The 15,971-nt window shown below is 36.0% G+C and overlaps 3 protein-coding genes across 3 annotated transcripts; 2 read left to right on the plus strand and 1 right to left on the minus strand.

The window, feature by feature from the left end:
* Window positions 1–9,854: 9,854 nt before the first annotated feature.
* Window positions 9,855–11,156, minus strand: LOC109123455 (stemmadenine O-acetyltransferase). The gene has a single exon (XM_019223325.1). It carries the CDS (start codon window positions 11,154–11,156, stop codon window positions 9,855–9,857), a length of 1,302 nt encoding a protein of 433 aa, XP_019078870.1.
* A 3,049-nt stretch (window positions 11,157–14,205) lies between these two features.
* On the plus strand, window positions 14,206–14,688 carry LOC109123456 ((13S,14R)-1,13-dihydroxy-N-methylcanadine 13-O-acetyltransferase AT1-like). The gene has a single exon (XM_019223326.1). The coding sequence runs from the start codon at window positions 14,206–14,208 to the stop codon at window positions 14,686–14,688; it is 483 nt and encodes a 160-aa protein (XP_019078871.1).
* A 197-nt stretch (window positions 14,689–14,885) lies between these two features.
* On the plus strand, window positions 14,886–15,482 carry LOC109123458 (acyltransferase Pun1-like). Its single transcript, XM_019223330.1, has one exon. The coding sequence runs from the start codon at window positions 14,886–14,888 to the stop codon at window positions 15,480–15,482; it is 597 nt and encodes a 198-aa protein (XP_019078875.1).
* Window positions 15,483–15,971: the final 489 nt, after the last annotated feature.

Consider the following 15,971-nt stretch of genomic DNA (forward strand, 5'->3'; position numbering starts at 1 on the left):
AAAATAAAACAAAAATAAGTGGCGACTCCAAGTCATTTTCTTAATAAAAAATAAATCATTTTTTCAAAATGAAAATCGAGCCCGCCATCGAGTGGGAAACGCATGAGCATGAAAAGCGAGGTCCACACATATTTATCTTTATAAATTATAATTATAATAAAAGAAATTGAGTTACAATGGAGGTTGTGGAATAACAAAAAAGATTGTGGAGATAACTAGAGTAAATGAAGATAAAAAAAGCAAAATGAAAATGTGGATTTAAGAATAAGTTCATTATTTTTATTTATTATTAAAAGTTGTTTTTTACTTTAAATCATATTATTAAGTTATTTTATTAAACTTTCTTAATTTATTTAATAATTTAAATTAAGTTATTAAGTTGGCTTACCAAACACTCATGTTTATTTTTTCTCTTTTTTATTTTTAAACACTGTGAGGGTAGGTTGTGTGATTTGTTTGATTAATTAGTTGGGTTGCCATAGATTTTGAATCCTTACATTACCCATAAGGGAAGCAATACATTGAAATTGTTGTATTATATTTATGTGGTTCTGCATTCTTATCTTACCCGGATTATGCAAGATCATAAAGATGATTTCATTGGAATTCTTTGAAAATCACATGATCTTTTGGACACAGCTGTTTAGGCTTCTTTCCAGCACATGTGGATTTTTCTGATAAAATGCAATATTAAAACATCCTTAGTTTCATAGAAATGGATTTGAATTTATTATTGTAAAGAGACTTGGCGATGGCACTCATAATAAATGGTTAATAGCAGTCATTTATATTCAATTGTTAGGACATAGTTGAATTCATAACTACTATATAACCAAGGATGAAGAAATCACAAATTTGTGGAATATCGGAAAATATCATAAATATCATATGGAAATTTCGAAAATATTTTCTATGGGTGAAAATCGAACAAATTTTCTGAAAATATTAGAAAACGTGTAAGAAATTGTAAAAAATAAAAATAAAAATAAAAATGTGTGATAAAATTTATGAAATTAGATAATAATATAATGTGGCCAATAAGAAACATATACTTTAAAATTGTAATGTGGAGGTAAAATTTTAATTTCATTGAATTAATTTGACTCTGTATAAATTACATTCCAATGGAGATGAAGGAAGACCATCTACATGTATACAATATTAATACCATGATATGAAATTTAGATAATATTAGTTATAAGTCCAAACATGTTAAACATATACATGTCTTTAAAAAAATATATATGTATGATAAAATTAATGAAATTAGTAAATAATGGAATATAAGTTAAAAGCACATTAAGTAATCTTTTTGGAATTCTAGACATCTCCGCCTTGAAGATGAACATTAATTAATCCATCATTTAATTAATTAACTAACACAACGTATCATCTGCGCTTAGATCTGCAATCGGACCATACGTGGTTGTGAAGGGTCCAATATGCACTCATGTATCTGTATTTAAGAGTGGTAATAATCAACCATGTATCACTATATTCACAAGGACTATTTACAAATTAGGGTTGGGCGTACCCATCAGTTTGGTGTTTATTATTGGCAATGGGAGAGATCAAGGTTGAAGTTGATAGACAAACACCCACGTCAGTAGCTGATGCTTCTCCTCCATAACAGATGCGGTTATGCTGAGTCTTCTCTAACAGATGCTGTTGTGCTGAGTTAGAAAGTTGTTAGATTAGTTAGATGGTTAGATTAGTTAGATGTTGTAATATATATATATAGCTATTGATGTACTGTACATTTATGCAGTGAATAGAATAAACTCCTGATTCTTGCTAAATTCGTGCCTGAGCACTTTCATGGTATCAGAGCCATAGGCTCCTGAATTTTTTTTTCTCTGATTTCTCTCCCAGCAAGACAATTAAGAAATCTCCAGCAACACTTTCTGCTGCAACTTTCTTCTGATCTTTGCTTACTCACTTCAAGAACATTCTGTACCTACTCCGATGGCTTCATCAACACAGACCATGCCGGAGATTGTCTCTTCTCAGGTAACCCCTACCCTGAACATGAGCATGCTGAATCATCCTCTTCCTATCAAACTAGATAGAGATAATCATATCCTTTGGCATACACAAATGGAAAATGTGATATATGCCAATGGATTTGAGGACCATATTGAAGGTCTAAGACCATGTCCTCCAAAAACAATATCCACCGGTGAAGTGAACCCAGATTTTCTGGTTTGGAGGAGATATGACCGTATGATCCTGAGTTGGATCTACTCCTCTCTCACCCCAGAGGTTATGGGTCAAATTGTTGGGCTACAAACATCCCATGAAGCATGGACAGCCCTCCAACGAAGCTTTTCTGCTTCCACCAAAGCAAGAACAATGCAGTTGAGACTTGCTTTTCAAACAACCAAAAAAGGCTCTCTCACCATGATGGAATACATCCAAAAACTCAAACACATCTCTGATAGTCTGGCAGCTATTGGAGAACCAGTGCCAGAAAAGGATCAAATCCTTCAATTACTGAGTGGACTAGGAGCTGAATACAACCCCATTGTGGCTTCTCTCACTGCTAGAGATGATGACATTCAGCTTCATACAGTACATAGTATCCTTTTGACTCATGAACAGAGGCTGCATCTTCAAACCACGGCTACTGAAGAAGACCTCCTCATTGCCAATTTTGCAACTCATAACAGACCACGAAGGTCACAGTCCAACAAACCCTCTCAAGGGAAACCACCTCAGTCGTTCATGCCAACCATACGACCTGACACTCTTCCAGATTCACGGCAGCAATATCCTCAAGGATATCGCCCTAACCGATTCAACAATAATCGATCCCGGACAAATAACCGACCACAGTGTCAGTTATGTGGCAAGTTTGGGCACATGGTCCTCTCTTGTTATCACAGATTTGATGTGAATTATCAAGGGCCACGTGCACCAGCCTCATCAACCTCTCAAATTGGTCTCACTCCTCCTGCTCAAGCTATGATGGCAGCACATTCCTCAGCATCAATGGACTCTTGGTTTTTGGATTCAGGCGCCACCCACCATCTCTCCCACACGGCTGCTAATATCCACAATGGTACTCCCTACAATGGTACTGACTCTGTGATGGTTGGAAATGGTAAGTCTCTACCCATAACCCAAGTTGGTCATTCCTTTCTCCACACTCCTGCCAAACCCTTTGTCTTACATAATGTGCTCCATGTTCCACAACTCACTTCAAATCTCATCAGTGTGTCAAAATTTTGTACTGACAATAATACCATTCTGGAATTTCATCCTTCTTCGTTTTTTGTCAAGGACAAGGACACCAAAGTGACTCTCCTCCAAGGCCAACTTGAACGTGGACTTTACAAGTTTCCTACCTCATCCATCAGTTCACCTACTGCCAGTCCTAAACATCAAGTATTTCTCACAAAAACTCAGCCCACTACTATGCTGTGGCATCAACGATTTGGCCACCCTTTTGGTGTAATACTTCAGAAAATTTTTCATACATGTAATATTTCACATAACTCAAATAAAACAGTTGATGTTTGCAATGCTTGTTGTTGTGCCAAAAGTCACAAAGTTCCTTTTTCTTTGTCCACTTCCCGGGCCTCCTCTCCTCTTGAACTCATCCATGCAGACTTGTGGGGACCAGCACCTGTTCCTTCCTCCACAGGTGCCCGGTATTTTCTGTTGCTCATGGATGATTACTCTAGGTTTGTATGGTTCTATTTGCTCCCCACCAAGGATCAGGTTCACTCCACTTTTGTCCAATTTAAAACTCTTGTTGAAAACCAATTTCAAACGACCATTAAATGCCTTCAAACAGATCATGGTGGAGAGTTCATTGCCCTTACCAAATTTTTATCTCTTCATGGTATACTCCATAGATTTTCCTGCCCTTATACACCTGAACAAAATGGCCGAGTAGAACGCAAAATGCGCCATGTTGTAGAAACTGGGCTCACTCTTCTTTACACAGCTACCCTTCCATCCAAATTTTGGCCCTATGCTTTCACCACAGCAGTTACCCTTATCAATTGCATGCCTTCTCCTTTACTCAATTACAGCTCCCCATTTTCTCTTCTTTATAAACACCCACCTGATTATTTCCATTTCAAAGTCTTTGGTTGCCTTTGTTATCCACACCTCAAACATCTCAACTCCAACAAATTTCAGCCACGGTCCACACCATGTATCTTTCTTGGTTATGCACCATCTCACAAGGGTTATCTTTGCCTCAATCCTACAACTAACAGAGTGTATATCTCTAGGCATGTAGTATTTGCAGAAACTACATTTCCATTTCAGGCATTGAGTCCTCCCTCCCAACAGTCATATCATATTCCTGTTACTCCAGCATTTCCTCTTCCTCCATCTCCTATTCTCTTTCCACCCACAACCAGCTCTTCTCTGGCTACCCCATCCGAACCTGCCCCCACATCACCTCCAGCCAGCTCTTTGTCTTTACCCCCACTTATTCAGGTGCCATTTGTGGATGAAGCAGCTGAAACTCCTACTACTTCACTCCAAGATTCAACAGCTCCAATTCCTGGCCATCCTATGATTACCAGATCCAAATCTGGTATATGCAAAAAGAAGACCTATCTTACCTCACTCACAATTGAGCCACGTACTGTTAAGCAAGCTCTTCAAGACCCCAACTGGAAAATTGCTATGGAACAAGAATATCAGGCTCTATTGAAGAATCAAACTTGGTCTCTGGTGCCACCTCCGTCTAATGCCAAAATTATTGGGTGTAAATGGGTCTTCAAACTCAAACATAAACCTAATGGCAGCATTGACAGGTACAAAGCCCGGCTGGTTGCCCAAGGTTTTCATCAAACTTATGGCATTGATTTTTTTGAGACATTCAGTCCAGTCGTGAAGCCTTGCACTATCAGGCTTGTTCTCTCTATTGCGGTCTCTTCCAACTGGCCTATTAAACAACTAGATGTCCACAATGCTTTTTTAAATGGGGATCTTCAAGAACAGGTGTTTATGATGCAACCTCCAGGCTTTGAAGATAACTCTTGCCCCACTCATGTTTGTCGTCTACAGAAGGCTCTCTATGGCCTTAAACAAGCGCCTCGAGCCTGGTTCCACAAGCTCAGCTCCTTTCTCTTACAGATTGGATTCCAATGCTCAAGGGCTGATGCATCTTTGTTTTATTTCCACTCTGCATCTGATATTATCATCCTATTAATCTATGTGGATGATATTCTCATTACTGGCAGCAATCCATCACGGGTCCATCAAATCATTTCTCAACTTAGCTCCCATTTTGCTCTTCGGGACCTTGGGGATATTAGCTACTTTCTTGGCATTGAAGTCACTCGGCTTTCTCATGCTCTTCATCTCAATCAACAACGCTATATACATCAGCTACTTGAGCGTGCTAATCTTCATGAGGCCAAATCTGCTAGCACACCTGGTGCCTTGGGAAAATTGCTATCAGCAGCAGATGGAGAACCTTTATCTGCTCTTGATGCTACTCACTACCGTAGTCTTGTGGGTGCTCTTCAATACATCACTCTCACACGACCAGAAATCTCGTTTGCAGTGAATCGAGCTTGTCAATACATGGCTCGTCCTACCACTTCTCATTTGCAAGCTGCTAAGCGTATACTCCGCTATCTCAAAGGTACTGCTACTCATGGTATTTCTATCCATGCCTCACCATCTTTGTCTCTTCAAGGATATACCGATGCAGATTGGGCATCATGTCCCGATGATAGAAGAAGCACCAGTGGCTTTTGTCTTTTTTTTGGCACCAATCTCATCTCATGGTCCTCCACCAAGCAACGTGTTGTCTCTCGTAGTAGTGCAGAATCGGAGTATCGGGCACTTGCTCTTCTCGCCGCTGAGGTCTCTTGGGTTCAGTTTCTGCTCAAAGAATTATGTATTCCTCAACAGGACACTCCTCTGATCTGGTGTGATAATATCAGTGCTACTGCTCTTGCCGCTAACTCTGTCTTCCATGCCCGCTCGAAGCACATAGAGATTGACCTTCACTTTGTTCGTGATAAGGTCCTCCACAAAGAGCTTTTGATTCAATATGTTCCTTCTACCGACCAGTTGGCAGATGTCTTTACTAAGCATGTTCCAAGCTGTCAGTTCTCAGCTGCTCGTACTCGTCTCTCTGTTGTCCCAAGACCTGTCAGCTTGCGGGGGGATGATAGACAAACACCCACGTCAGTAGCTGATGCTTCTCCTCCATAACAGATGCGGTTATGCTGAGTCTTCTCTAACAGATGCTGTTGTGCTGAGTTAGAAAGTTGTTAGATTAGTTAGATGGTTAGATTAGTTAGATGTTGTAATATATATATATAGCTATTGATGTACTGTACATTTATGCAGTGAATAGAATAAACTCCTGATTCTTGCTAAATCTGTGCCTGAGCACTTTCAGAAGTGATCTCCACAGATACCATAAAACCATCTTCTCCAACCCCTACCCACCTTCGCCATCTCCTACTCTCATTTCTTGATCAAGTACTCACTCCAATCTTTACACCCATCGTCCTTTTCTATCCCATGGATGGCAATGTTATAGTTGATACAATTGAAAGATCCATTTGGCTAAAGAAAACCTTATCCAAGACCTTAATCCAATTCTCCTTGTGAAAAGAGAGAAAATGGAGAATCCCTAATTTTTGTTATTGAAAAACTGTAAATAATACACATTAAACTTGGGTATATATATACATGTTAGTGGGACCCATAATACAATAAGAAAAGAAAAGGAAAAGGAAAAGTAAATAACCTAAATAATTGTACACTATCTAACACTACCCACTAGTCGGACGAGTCAAGGACAATCTCTTCATCGACTGCACTGACCAAGGTGTTCCCTACTTTGAAGCCCAAGTGAAGTGCCAACTTTCGGAGTTCACATGCAACCCGGACCCATGCAACTAAGACAATTCTTTCCTTATGCACTGGACGATATAGTCGACATCGTCCTGGCAATCCAAGTCAATATCTTCAAGTGCGGTGGGATAGCAATTGGTGTTTGCATTTCCCACAAGGTCGCACATGCTTTGTCAGTGGTTATGTTTGCCAACGGTTGGGCTATTGTGGCTTGCCGGGATACTGATGTGCTCTGTCCACGATTTGGACTGGCCAAACTCTTCCCTCCCATAAACTTATCCGGGTTCAATCCAAGCACTGGTATCACAAAGGAGAAGATTAATTGATAAATATTTTTAAAAGAATAATTTTATTAATGTCCTTATGAGCATGCTCTCTACATAAAGGAATGAAAAATGCAAGACATAACTGTTTTTTGTATGTTGATTAATTTATTCTTCACTAGAATTTATAATTCATTCATGTTTCAATAGTTCAAAGAAGTAATGCCTTAAGAATGTGAGATGACTAACATTGGTTACATGTCATACCACCTTGGCATAGAAGTGAATAAAACCTAAAAGGACATTTTTATTTCTCAAGAAGGTTATGCAAAAGAAATTAATTGTCAAGAAGTTTAACATGAATATATGTGCACCAATAGAATATGAAGTTAAATTGTTAAGATATAAAGAAGGAATCAATACAATATAAGATTTTAGTTGGAAGCCTATGCTACTTGACTTATGCAAGGTTGGCTATTCTTTCTGGAGTTAGACTTGTTAGTCATTATATCGAAGCACTAATGATGACTCACATAAAGATCACAAAAAGAATTCCTAGCTTGATGCATTGGAGATGCACCTTATTATAGCTTATATTATTCACTTCCAAATAATTTTAAGCTTGTTGGCTTTGTACCGATAGTGCTTAGAATACTAGAGACTTTGATGATTGAAAGAGCATCGCCAACTTTGTGTTTTTTTATTGAGAGATATCACATTCATTTGCACTTCAAAAAAGTAACCTATTGTAACATTTTCAACTAATGAAGTCAAAATTGATTAGGCAACATTGTGCATTTGTTTTGTAATTTGAATCAAAAATATGTTAAAGGTTTACCACTAGAAAAACAAATACAGATCTATGTAGACAACAAATAAGTGAGCATTATCAACAAATCTAGTGTTCCATGATTGAAACAGTCACATCAATACAAGGTATCATAGTATTAGAGAGAGATCATAAAAAATAAATAAATAAATCAGTGATATTTTTACAAATGTCACAAGTTTGAATGTTTTAGAAGGCTAAGAATGCTATTTAAAGTAACAAATCAAATATAAAGGGACACATAGGAAAATAAACTTAATTTTGGGAAGTTAATTTCCAAAAATTAGGATATGATTTGGTTCTTCAAAAATCAATAGTAATATTTTTAGTTTGAGTGGTTAACTTAGAGCCCATTTTGCCATGTTTTCTAAAACTTGTTTTTAAAAACTAGTTTTTATTCTTTATCTTAAAAACAATTTAAAAAAACATGATCAAACAGTCAATGTTTTCTTTTTATTTTTTAAAAACTAGTGAAAACAACTCTTACTTGTTCTCTAAAAATTGTTTTTAATTTATTTCACTTTGTTTTTAAAAATTGTTTTTAGAGAACAATGGTTAAATAGTATTAGAAATTTTTAAAGATAGTTTTTTGTTTTTAAAAATAGAAAATTGTTTTTCAATCACACAGTCAAACATGCTCTTAATTTCTTTTTTCTTTTTTCTTTTTTTAATTAATTAGGAGTTTCAATTTTTTTTAGGTGTTGGTATTTAAAAATAAGAGGTTGTTTAATAGTTGAATAAAGAGTAAGAGAAGACAATATTTTTCTTTATATAGTTGTTTATGTGTTTTCCCCTTACTTTAACAAAATGTCTGTATGTATGTCCAAAACTTAATACAATAGAACAGATTTGATGATAAGATAGAGCATATTATAGGGAGGAAATCAAGGCAATATAGGAGGTGTGGCAAGAAAGTATCTAGTACTTTCTTTATAGCATGTTATTCTGCTAATGTATGGTAAAACCTGCTACTAATATATCATTCTCTAGAGATGCTATGGAACAAGTCTCGAGCACTTCTGATACATTGCTTAATCCGATAGGAAGGCTCTACCGCAACAGTGTAATTGCTAGATAGTCTCTTGATATATAACATAAAAGGGAGAAATTATGTCCCAATTATTGGAGCACTTAAAAGGCAAATTATAGTAGATGAGTTAACAACTATTTTTCTTTTCTTGTTCTTGTAATGGAGGTTAACCTCCCCTCGAACCAAATGATGATGACTTAGGATTCCCTCAAATCAAATAATGAACGATGAAATTGTAGAGCCTCTCAAATTTATCAGCAGGGAAACCTTTAGTTAGAATAGTTTATTCATGCAGCAGAACATAACAAATATCCAAATCATGGCACATGACATGTTCTTGGACAAAATGATAATTTATATCAATATGCTTCATGCAGACATGTAAAATGGGATTTGATGCCAAGGAATCAACAATGGAGATATGACATATTGCAAGAGATACATGTTTCGATTAGGTATACCCAACTCTTTGAATAGAGTCGAAAGGACTTGTTTGGTGTGCTTCAATTTAAACCTCTAAATTTACAGTCATCATTTTCCTAGGTACTTCATCTTTCAATACGATTTGTTCAAGCTTGATTTTCTAGGTACTTCATGCAGGTTGCTGTTCTTCAATTTGGACCTTTAAATTTACAGTCATCTATTTCCTAGGTATTTCATCTTGTGACTAAAACCAAAGTTTACTACTTAATAACGTCGTACTTAGGATAAGAGACATTTTTTTATACAGACCTGAACATTATAATATCAACTGATGATTATGATTTTGGCATAATTACTTTGTTAAATAAAAACATATTCAAATAACTGCTTGAATCAATAGGGGATATTCAAATGAAGGAAAAATTATAATCACGAAATGAAGAGTTCACTATAAGAAAAGGGCCTCTCAAGGGGCTTCAAAAGCATTTGGATTCAAAGAGGCGAATCGAAGGAGCTCCTCATCATGTTCAAATACGTTCATGTTTTGTTCTTCAAGACTAACCAACGCTTCTATTCCATCTCCACTTCTAGTATCCATCAAAATAAAGGTATTCCACATAACATTTGTGCAGCTAATCCATACGGGTTTTCCCCACCCAAAATCCACTTGGTATAATGGGGACCTACACCAGCTAGTACATGTAAACCTAACCATATTCCCCTTCCTCTTGAATGAGCTTGCAGATGCTTTCCTAAACTCAGAAACCAGCCGGGACAATTCATACCAACTAAAACTTATTCCATAGGTAAGACGAAAACCTGCTATCCCTTCCTTCAACTGGGCCACCAAGTCATGGAACTCAACTTCACCCTCCTCGGTGGCAGATATTGAAAAGCACCAAACCAAGTTTCCAAAGGACTTGTCTGGCAATGGCGGGATTACTAGTCTGCGCAGGTTCACCATTTGTACCAAGTCCGATGCCCTCGGTGAATCTGAGACTGCTCTAGATGCAGCATCGGCACATTTATATAGTAGTGCAGTTACAACTTGGACCCGTGTGGGATTTTCTACTCCATGGCTAGTAGCCAAGGTCTTGAGTGCATCTAACTTTGAGGCATTGAATACAAACCTCCTTACCACACGATTTATTTTCCTTGGCACATACTCAGGTATGTCTAATGAATCATGAGGTGGGAAGAATGAAGTGATGAACTGAGCGGAGATTTCTGCTTCACCTGATTGCCGTGCCATCGTGGCCCAGTCATTTAAGAAGGCGCTCATGGAGGATATATCAGCAACCTTGTGTGACATAGACACCCCAATGGCCATTCCCCCGCAATCGAAGAAGGTGATCTGAACGATCAATGTACTGCTCAAATCTAAGTTGTTACACTGGATTTGACCTTGAGCAAGCAGGTTCAGAGCCTCAAACTCAGGATGATTTAGAAATCCTTGCAGATGACAGTGCATCCGGGCTTCAAAGAAATCAACCCCCTTATCATTGCACTCAATACTCCCACCATCCCCAATCCTCCCGGCTAGTGGATAGTATCGAGTTAGAGTTTCAGAGAGGGATTTCTTGAGCCCACTTAATCTATGGGAAAAGTCAACTGGGTTATCACCGCCATTGCTGGTGTAGAATAGGATGATGGGAATATACACGCCATAACTCATTTGATCGAATACGGAGAGCTTGTACCATCTTTGGGAATGTGGGGTTGGAGAGGAAGGTTTGATAGTTTCTCTGGATATTATCTCTGGTTTCATGGTTGCCAAACCCTCCCTACAGATTTTCTCAGGCTCGTTATCTTTCTGGACGAGGTTTGTAACCCACAACCATGCCACTGTTCTCAAAAACACTGTCCTTTTTTCTTTTTTTTTCTATATTTGATAATTTTTTATGACATTTTTTTAAAAAGATTTTAATAAAATATTGAAGATTTTCTCGCACTCTTTCCTTGTATATGCACAAATTAAGATCGTGTTTAATATTTGAATATGCACAAATTAAAATTTATAGAAATATTTTTAAATTCCCATTTAGTATATGAAAATCTATTTTCACAAAAGAATATCAATGCATATTTCACATCATATTCCTTACCAAAAGAGAATATACAATAAATTTGTTGCCTTGTATTAAAGATTTCATTGAGGAAGTATCAATTATCTTCTTTCTACCATATAAACATGTTGACATGGCATAACTATCCCTTTTTGTTATTGTCTTGTTAAAAATAAAATTAACTATAATAAAATGAAATAGTAAGTTATTTTATTAGACAGTCAAATTCCAAATAATAATAATAATAATAATAATACCATATCAACAAGGCAACATGGTATAACGGAGGTATATATAGATTATTTTTTCTATTTAAAACATTTTAGGTAGTATGTGCTAGTGAAAATATTGTATATAATATTTTATATATTAGAGTTAAAAGAAATTTAAGATACTTAAATTTGATTCTGAATGTTCATGTATGAGATAAAATCTACCCATTCATAGATAGGCATTTTGTAGAGGTAGTGTAATTTTTTTTTAAAAAATATTTCATCAAAAACAATTTTGAAATTACCATACATTTTTATTTTAAATAGAATTTAAACTTTTAAAGGTGAACTCACTACAAAAAGTGAGTTTATCTTTTCAAAATATGAGACTTCGTTGTTTGAAAAAACAAATTGAATACAAAGACAAAACAAGGGGTGAAATGTATTGTATTTTTATATTGACTTTTTAAATAATTATATTTTAATAATATTTTTTAAAATAGTATTTAGAAGAAAAAAAAAAAAAACCAATCATAGATTCTTGAGTAAATAAAGAATCAATCCCAAATCAACATGTTTGAAAGTTGCTATTCATAGTCATTATAAGAGACTTTTGTAATATGTGAAGTGTATCATTAACTATTTCAAATGATATCATGTTTCAATGAATCGACACTTATAACATATTAAATTTTACCATAGTATAATTTATAGTTTCAAATAAAATAAATCAATATATATATATATATATATATATATATATATATATATATATATATATATATATAACATAAGCCTCACATAACCGAAAAAAATTAAATAATTCTAGAACTAAGAATATAATTATTAATTGATGAATTTTAGATAATTATCTATGTGTGACATATCTAATTATGTTGAAAAAAATTTCTCAATCGAATTAAGGAGTCCCCTTAACTTTCAAGCCACATTTCCACAATTGAGAATAGTTAGAGAAAACCACCACCTAAATTCAAAGATTTTAAGAATAAATTTGAAGATTCAAAGATTTCAAGAACAAATTTGAAGATTCAAATTTCAAGAATATGTTTGAAAATCCTCAAAATAAAGTTTGAAAAGTTTCCAAGATGAGATCAAGAAATCATGTTTTCAATTTGAAATCAAATATTTATATTTTCAATTCGAGATCAAGCATTCATGCCATCAATCAATGCTTTTCCATTAGAGCCTAACTCAAGACAAGAGCCATGTGCCAACTCAAGACAAGGCCTTAACCCAAGTCAAAGGTTAGCACGTTTAACAAATCAATAAAATTTCAATGTATTTACTAGTTTTTTGTTTCTATGTACAAACTTTTGGCATGCCTTCTAGACAATAATTTTGCACTACACTACATGAAGTCCATGCATGAAAATAAATTCAGAAATCAAAGAATCGAATCTAATCCCGCGAAAGCTAGTGGTGCTAGAACAAGCTCTGACTCATGACTTGAAGTAAGGTGAAAATTATTTATTTTCTTGATATAATTATGTTTTTTTTTTCCTTTCAAGGCGCTTCAAAAATTCCAAACATCCCCCTAACCCTTTTTAAGCAATGAAGAAAGACATGGTTGAACAAGAAGTATTACACTTGACCATGTCTCAAAAGGGAATTCTAGAATCCACTTGCACTCAAGAAAATGATAAGCCTAGCAGTGGGCCTATGCTAATGTTTGCATATGAGACCCTAAAATCAAGACAACCAATAGCAACTAATCCTTATGCCACTTATAAGAGCAACTTGTTCATATGACAGGGCAAATTAAAGTCCCCTAGTTTGTGAAAAAATGATATGCCCAAATTGCTCCGCTACTCATTGACAGGATTAAAAGTATACAGTCACTTGAGCCAAGTTTTACTAATCCATCTATAAGATCTTCATAAAATATAGGAAATCTTTTCTAACATCTTCAGGGCAATATAAGCCCCTCGCAAATTTTAAGAGCTTGTTTGCTATGTGATTAAAAAAAAAAACCATTTTAAAAATAAAAGCAAAAAAAAAATATTTTTAAAACTTTAAAACTTTATATCATTTTAAAAACTAGTTGACTATTTAGTAGTTGAGAGACCATCCATGGCTTTTACTCCAGTGTTGGTTGTTAGGTGGTTTTTCCATGTTATACATTGTAAAATCAATTGTGATCATCTATGTATGAGATTTTTGCTCTCATTAAAAAATAAATATAAAAAGTCAAACCTAAATTAGATAATAAAAATATTAATTTGGGATTTAATTTAAAGACTACCTATTTCTTTAACTATGTATCTTATAGGTGCAGAACATTTGCATTGCACTCCACAAGTATCTTATTATAGCTAGAAGAATACAAAATCTGAATAGATATAGTACCTTTATTATTCAACGTTGAATTCAGGAGGTATGGCAAGCAAGAGGTATTATTGAATTTGGCATATATGTATCATCATTAGCTGTCTCCAAAATGTAAATTATAGTCATGATCCTGTATATATAATACAGGAAAACCTAAGCAAACTTTGAAGGTGGTTTCAATTGGCAAGTGATGGAAATCATGAAACCGGAGATAATATCCAGACAAACCATCAAACCCTCCTCTCCCACCCCAGATTCCAAAAAAAATTACAAGTTCTCCGTATTAGATCAACTCACTCCTGATCGCCTTTATGGGGGTGTCATCCTCTTCTACCAGAACAAGGAAGGGGATAACTCAGTTGATGTCGCCCATATATCAAGTGTGCTCAAGAAATCCCTATCTGAAACCCTAACACATTACTATCCACTAGCTGGAAGGATCAAAGATGGAGTTACGGTTGAGTGCAACGATGAGGGAGCCTATTTTTCCGAAGCCCGAGTTGACTGCCACCTGGAAGGATTTCTAAAACATCCGGAGGCTCGGGATGATGTAGACCTGATTGTGCCAGGGGAAATCCAATCGAACAGCTCGGACATGGGCAATTATTCAGATCACCTTTTTCAGCTGTGGAGGAATTGCGATTGGGCTGCGTTGGGTACGCAAGGTTGCTGATGCCCACAGCATAAGTGCCTTCTTAAATGACTGGGTCATGATGGCACGTAAATCTGGTGAGGAAATCTCCGCTGAGTTAACTCCTTTTCTTCCCACCCGGTGATTCATTGAGCATGCCTGAAGCTTAGCCTTACAAAGGAAATTTGGTCAAAAGGAGGTTTGTATTTGACGCCGTAAAATTAGGTGCACTCAAGGCCATGGCGACTCAGTCTGGAGTGGAAAATCCCACGCGGGTCGAAGTTGTGGCTGCACTTATTTACAGATGTGCGGTTGATGCATCTAAAGTGAGCTCAGGTTCTCTAAAACCATCTGTTCTACGCCAAATTATGAACTTGAGGAAAAAGATTGTCCCACCATTGCCAGAGAAGTCTTTTGGGAACATACTTTGGACTTATGGGATACACACTACACCGAGGCATGAGTTCCATGCCTCGGTGGGTCAGTTGAAGGCAGGGCTGGCACATTTCTGTGATACCTATGGGAAAAATTTCACAGGACAAGAACTGATACGACTCATGTTCAAGGAAGAGGCTAAATCAGCCCATTCCAACGATAATCACCATGTCAATATGTATAGATGCACTAGTTGGTGTAGGTCTTCATTATACCAAACCGACTTTGGATGGGGAAAACCCATATGGCTAAGTCCTACAGGCGTTGGTTCAAAGAATATAATCTGTTTGACTGATACCAGGGAAGGGGATGGAATTGAAGCATTTGTTACTCTTGAAGAACAAGAAATGGCTGTATTTGAACGTGATGAGGAGCTCCTTCCATTCTCCTCTTTGAATTAATCCCGGTGTTGTTGATGATGAAAGAAGGTTTGGGGCTTCCGATTGAACTCGGTGATGGAAGAAATCAGGAGAAACGGTTGTTTGGCTTTAGATTTGCTTTCTGGTATTGTGCGACTATTATTATTCCTTTTGATGTTTAACTTCGTTGGGGTTTGGGGTTTTGTTATGTTCATTGTGTACGCTCAAATATTTCATATCAGATTACTTTTATTTTCTTCTTCAGTTTGGAAAGCACAATTCAATTTTCAAAATTTTATACATCGATTTTCTGGCACTCCAATGACGCAAACTTTGTGTAACTAATCATGTATGATTACTAGTAGAACCACCATAATATTTTCACTCTTCAAAAGTTTTCTTAGACAAAGATCTGAAAAAAAAAATATTTATTTACTGATTTTTCAATCCAAAGATAGATGAAGAGGATGTTAGGTGAATCAACTTAATGACTTAAAGTAATTAAATTAACATGTTCAGTAAAATAATTTA

Source organism: Vitis vinifera, chromosome 1, assembly GCF_030704535.1.
Source record: "Vitis vinifera cultivar Pinot Noir 40024 chromosome 1, ASM3070453v1".
NCBI classification, from domain to species: domain Eukaryota; kingdom Viridiplantae; phylum Streptophyta; class Magnoliopsida; order Vitales; family Vitaceae; genus Vitis; species Vitis vinifera.

Bases quoted from the DNA above. Each gene is read 5' to 3' on its own strand.
- LOC109123458 (XM_019223330.1), top strand. From the start codon at position 14,886: ATGGCGACTCAGTCTGGAGTGGAAAATCCCACGCGGGTCGAAGTTGTG.
- LOC109123456 (XM_019223326.1), top strand. From the start codon at position 14,206: ATGGAAATCATGAAACCGGAGATAATATCCAGACAAACCATCAAACCC.
- LOC109123455 (XM_019223325.1), bottom strand. From the start codon at position 11,156: ATGAAACCAGAGATAATATCCAGAGAAACTATCAAACCTTCCTCTCCA.